Below are 6,000 nucleotides of genomic sequence, written 5' to 3'. Positions count from 1 at the left end.
TTTCAAGAAAAATTAAAAAAATTTAATATGATCATTTCTTTTGTGTCAAGACAGGTACAGTGTATATGAATTTTCAACCCCATATTCAGGAGTGAAAGTAATATCATTTTATTTTATTTAAGTCCCATTCTTAGTCCTCATCCATCCGTCCATGATTGCGGGAAATTCAACCTTAGTCATCCTTAGAGTCCTGTTCCTTTCCTTCACTCTCAAGATCATGAGAAGGTGGGCTTTCTCTGAGGTATGTGTGTTAGTCCGTTCATGCTGCTATAACAAAATACCATCGACTGGGTGGTTTATAAACAACAGAAATGTATTGCTCGCAGCTCTGGAGGCTGGAAGTCCAAGATCAGTGTGCCAACAGAGAGTCCCCTTCTGGTTTGCAGACTGCTGACTTCTCATTGTAATACCATCGCTTTGGGGGTCATGATTTCAACATATGAATTTTGGGGGAACACAGATATTCACTTCATAGCAGCATGTGCTCTCCATCTTCTCCCAGAGTTTCCCTGTGGCATTGGTCTAACTGCCCACATTGTTAGTTAACTGGATAACTCACCCTGTATTGTCTGCCTCCCTTTCTTACTGGTATTCCAAAGTTCCCCAGTGAGTCACTTGTAGTGGATCCTCCTCTCAGGCTCTGCTTTGGAGGAACCCAAACTGAGACAATGAGTTAATACTGTAAGGGCACTGTCAATGCCCTCCAGCCAAAGACCACCAGGGACACATCTGCAGTTGAACCAGTTGGGTTTATTTATTTTTTGCATCAAGGTAGGACACACACCATGGGATATCATGGAGTGTCTCTGAAAAAGTGTGTCAGAAAGGACCTATTATAGTATTTGGACTTGGTTGGATGGTTTGGGAGATGGTCTAAGGAAGCAGGGATTGGATACTGTCAGAAAGCACAGGCAATTCTATGAAGGAGGATCTCAATAAATCTTACCTGTAGTGAGGGGAGACTAAAATGAAGTTAAAGTTGCAACTGGTAAAGAAATAGCCACTCATCTGGGCCAAGAGTTGGGTTGTCAGGTACTTGTGGGTGACAACCGGGAACTTGTTTTTGTCTGTGTTTAGACAAAATTGTGAAGTGGACTTGCTTTGTCTCACTTTCTGATCTCAGAGTAAACTTGTCTGAGGTTGGTATTCTGTGAGATGGTTTATGTCTAATAGATTAGCATGGTCTACCTGTGAATGCCAGGCCAGGTTCCCAAAGTCCAATCCTGGTCTGCTTTTTTAATTTCTCAGCACTTAGAAAATGCAAGGCACTTAGTAAACTCTCAATGTCACATACCAGTCACCAGTCTGAAGTTAGGGCTTCACAAGCATCCTCTTTTAATCTTAACAATAATCTTGAGTTAGGTATGAATTATATTCACATTTTAGAAGTGAGGAAGAAATGTGATCTGTGCTTATGCAGGATGTCAACAGGTACATTACATTAAGATGAAGAATGATAAACCAGAGATCTGCCCTTAATTCTGAAGTGAATATTATTAATCCCTTAGAGAGAAAAAGCAAAAGCAGGAGGGTCAGAGACCCGCTGTCTCTCGGCGATAAGATAAAAGTCGATGTGACCTTGGAAAAGTCAAAGCTGCCCGGAATCTGCAACTTTTATTAGATTTCAGCCACTTCCCCTTAGGAATATGGAGGCTGTCTTAAATATATTATTATTCTGATGATGTGTGGTTCAGCTTGGACTTAAACATGCACTTCAGGAATAAACATAAATTACTGAAAAGGCATTAGCAGTCCGGCAGTGTATACATGCCTTTTGTTTCTGCAGTCTTCAAACTTTTCTGGCACAGTAACTCGTCCACCAACACAAGGACATATAAACCGCCATTACCAGCTCTATAAAAAACAATCGGGACAACAAAGGGAAAGACAGCAAGAAAAAGCGTGGGAGAGACCAAGCGAGGCAGCGCCCTGGGGTTCAGACCCGGGTGGAAGGGCGCGAGACGCCTCGGCCGCCAGGGCCCGCCCGCTCCCGGCCCAGCCCTCATAGCTCTCGGATTTCTGGCCCGCCCCCTGCGCCGCCTGCATTTCCGGCCAGATGTTGGGAGGCTCTACATGGCGCTGCTAGGCCGTGTTCTCTTTGCTTGGGGCCGCGGTCCTCGGCGGGTAAGGCGGCGCTGGAAGGGTCGAGGGCCCTGCGCTTTCCCCGCAAACGCCCTGTCCGGGGGGCTAGCAGAGCAAAGCGCAGAGCGTGGACTCGCGTTACCAGGGCGCTGGGAGCGAGGACAGGGTATCTCGCGGAGAGAGGACAGAGGACTGGGGTTTCTGGGGAATCTCGCGAGGAGCGGGAACCCGGGGACTGGGATTAAGTGGGAAGGTCGCCTTGGGGTGCTGTCGAAGGAAATCCTGGTATATGTTTGTGTTTGGGGTGGGGGTGGGGTTGGGGAGGGCACGCCGTGGTTCTCACTGGTTCCCATTCCTAGTAGTTTCAAAGTTGTGTGTAAGCAGAAAGACAGAAGGACACTGTACACACCGGCCTTTAGAGGAGTGGGAGAGGGACGGGGTGGGGAGTGGGGCCCGGAGGGAGCATTGGCCTTATCTGTAGTTTTTTTTTTTAATGAAGGAATTCTTTCAAGTCTTAATTGTTCAGTTAAACATTAATACAAACATATTCACATAAAAAACTTCCCTTCCTAGAGATAATGCTGGGCGAGCTGCATCTCAGGCTGGCTTCCACCACTTTCACTCTCATAATTTTGTTTTGTTTTGTCAACATCTCTCCACTAGACCAATAATCAAAATAAAGTGTGCAAGAGAAGACAGCTGGAGGGGGGAAGAAAGAGAAAGGAAAATAAAAAAGTCATATCCAAGACAGCCTCTTCCCCCAACTAAATTAAAAAAAAAATCTTAGTGAGCTAAACTAAACTAAACCAGGGTTCACAATTTCCTTAGCCAGGTAGAGAAATTAATCTGCCAACTGTGAAAAAACTGTTTTTCAGTTAGAATGGGCAGCCATGGTTTTCTTTTTTGAAAAACATGGACAAATTCCAAATGTGAACACAAGGAAATGGTATAATGAGTCTCTGAAGTAAGAAAGAACTTCCTTTTAAAAAGTGAAATTTGTTCAAGGCTAGGGTTTTGTTGATACTGTTTTCTCTTATAAAGATTTAGGTTATAGGTTATTGTAAAAGAAAGCTACATTTTCAGACCCCTTCTTAAGGAACTCTCTCATCTGAATCCTACAGTGGCTCTGTAAAGAAGAAGTCTTAAGAGAATTTTTTTTTAAAACACAAATCATTAGGATTGTAGTAATAAGGTCACACAGACCGTATCCCATCTCTTCTGACACCATTAGACAATACAGCATGAGAGGGAGAAAATGAACTCATTTAAAAATTAACTGTAATCTGACAGTTGTGAAATTCCTTTGCTTAAGAAAAATGGAAGTTTTGAGGATGGGGGTTTGAAGGCAATAGAGGCCCTTATAGGTGGTGCTTCTCTCCTTCCTGGCACATGCAGGCTTGGGTGTGAATTACTGGGAAAGGAAAAGTCTTCACATCTGTTAAGTGGGAGATTGTTCCAGGCAGCATAATGTTTCTGTGAGCAAATACAAGTTTTTTCAGTTAAAGCCCCTGATTTGAATATTTTAGTTACCAAGAAACTGAGAAATGTTTCATTTGTCATACATCCTATTTATGAAGTGCTGTATTGTGCTGTTAGCTCTTAGGGTTCAGTTCAGTGCAGCGTTTAATGAGAACTGTCTCTGTGCCTGCCCTGGGGATGCAAAAGTTAAAAAAAGGTATGAAACTTGCTCTCAGTTTTTTTTTTTAAATAAATTTATTTATTTATTTGTTTATTTATGGCTGCGTTGGGTCTTTGTTGCAGTGCGAGGGCTTCTCATTGCAGTGGCTTCTCTTGTTGCGGAGCACAGACTCTAGGCGCATGGGCTTCAGTAATTGTGGCATATGGGCTCAGTAATTGTGGCTCGTGGGCTCTGGAGCACAGGCTCAGTAGTTGTGGCGCACAGGCTTAGTTGCTCCATGGCACGTGGGATCTTCCCGGACCAGGGCTTAAACCCGTGTCCCCTGCCTTGGCAGGCGATTCTTAACCACTGCGCCACCAGGGAAGTCCCGCTTTCAGTTTTAATGAGGAAAACATTCACTCATTCAGTAGTTTATCAAGAAATGCTAATTAAGTGCCTACAAAGTGTTGGGCGTTCTTTGGCGATTCTTACTTGAAAAGTATCTCTACCGTCCTTGAACTAATAGCCTCATGTGTATTTTTCAAGTTATGGATAATAACTCATGAATGGACCTTGAAATAATTTAGTGGAACAAAATGAGTTTAAGAAAAATAAAGTGGAATGGAGTAGAAAATAAAGTGGAATAGAGTAGAAAACCTAATGTAGTAAGGTTAAGTTTACTTTGTGAAACTTTTTTTTTAAATTTACTAGTCTTCCTTTCATAAATTCATTCTTTGATATCTGTGGTGCACATTGCTATCTTTTTCCTTTTTTTTATCAAGAGTAATAACTACTATTTTTATAAAAATGATACCTGGCCAATATGAATTCAAGTAATATAGTTAAATTGAAACAAGCAAAGTATCACATGTTCCCAAACTGGCCACCCAGAAATAACTGGGGTTAACATTTAGCTAACATCATTCCAGGCATCTGTTTGTGCTGGTAAAAGGATGGGTAGATAGGCATAATTTTGCTTGGATGTATCACATTTATTTTTCCCACTGAACTTCATCAACATTGTTTCATTGTCTTCTGATGCTGATTAGTGTCAAGAAGTGTAAGGCCAGCTGGTTTTTTTTATCCTCTTGTTTGTGTTTTGAGTTTTCTTTCTTTCCTCTCTCCCTCCCTCCCTCTCTCCCCCCTTTCTTTCCTTTCCTTTCCTTTTCTTTCTTTTTTTTCTCTGTTTCATTTTTCTATCCAGAAAGCCTAAGAAATCTTTCTTTACTCATCTCAGAATTTCAGATATAAGCTTCCTGGAGGCAAGGATTTTCATCTGATTTGTTCACTGCTGTATCTCCAGGTCTAGAGTAGTTCATAGCACAGAGTAAATATGGAATATCTGTCACACGACTGAATGCATGTACTGTGTTGTGTATAAGGCATATTTCTTACTAGATCCTCATTCAGAATATGTCTGAAAAATGATATTCTAGTGGGTCATCACCAGACATCAACAGACTGTGAAAATGCAGATGTTTATTAGAATGCATATATGAACAAAGCAGTGTGTGCCTAGAGGAGACAGGGAAGGCTTCATGGAGGAGGTGGGCTCCTAGAGCTCACTTTTGAAGGAGTTGCAGTGTACAGGATCCCAAAGATAATCTAGATGTAAGGAATAACATGTATCAAGAAGTGAAGGAGCATGACCTATTTTTAAAAATTCAGGTGTTTTGGCATTGTGGACTTTGCAAAGTATTGGAGTCAGAGAGAAGTTCATGGAGATGAGACTGGACAGGTTTCTGGGGGACCAGGGCATGGTGGGCTTCACTTATTTATATGGCAAATTGAGCATTTACTATATGTTAGGCACTGTACTAGGGATATGAGCATGAGAAAAAGAGCTGATTCCTGCTCTCAGGAAGCTTAAGAATCTAGTAACATTATAGTATATTATGGTATGTGTTATGATGAGTGTTCTTGATCTTAGAGGGGGTACAAATAAATAGCATCCCTCTTCTCCCGTCTGAAAAACCAGAGTAAAGATGGAGGCCAAAGTATCACTTGTTACAGTTTGGTATTAGAGCCAATGCTAACTGGATTTCCTGAATTAGGCAGACTTATCATCTGAGGAGGAACATTTGCTTTCTGAGGGCAGCTAGCTCCCAAGAGGGAGAACGTTTACGAAGGACTTCTCATGCCCAATTATTCTCTCAAAATTTGATGGTCAGATAAACCATTTCCAGGGGGACAGGGTGACTAAGGGGGCAAAAAGAAGCCTGGAGTTAAACTAACTCAGCTCCCCTCCTGGAGGGAAATGAAACATCAGGATTAGGGAAGAAACATTTCCCATCCACAGT

General features: G+C 42.1%; 1 protein-coding gene across 2 annotated transcripts in view; it reads left to right on the top strand.

Moving 5' to 3' along the window:
• Positions 1–2,037: 2,037 nt before the first annotated feature.
• DECR1 (2,4-dienoyl-CoA reductase 1) overlaps positions 2,038–6,000 on the top strand; it is a 72,449-nt gene continuing 68,486 nt past the window's right edge. For both annotated transcript variants that reach the window (XM_036830477.1, XM_036830476.1), the window contains exon 1: positions 2,038–2,124. In XM_036830477.1, coding sequence (XP_036686372.1) covers positions 2,074–2,124 — 51 coding nt within the window. In that variant the 5' untranslated portion in view covers positions 2,038–2,073. The remainder of the gene's footprint in view (positions 2,125–6,000) is intronic.

This window comes from Balaenoptera musculus, chromosome 17 (assembly GCF_009873245.2).
Source record: "Balaenoptera musculus isolate JJ_BM4_2016_0621 chromosome 17, mBalMus1.pri.v3, whole genome shotgun sequence".
NCBI lineage: Eukaryota > Metazoa > Chordata > Mammalia > Artiodactyla > Balaenopteridae > Balaenoptera > Balaenoptera musculus.
Note: the sequence above shows the minus strand (reverse complement) of the source record. Positions and strands in the feature narration are given on the sequence as shown.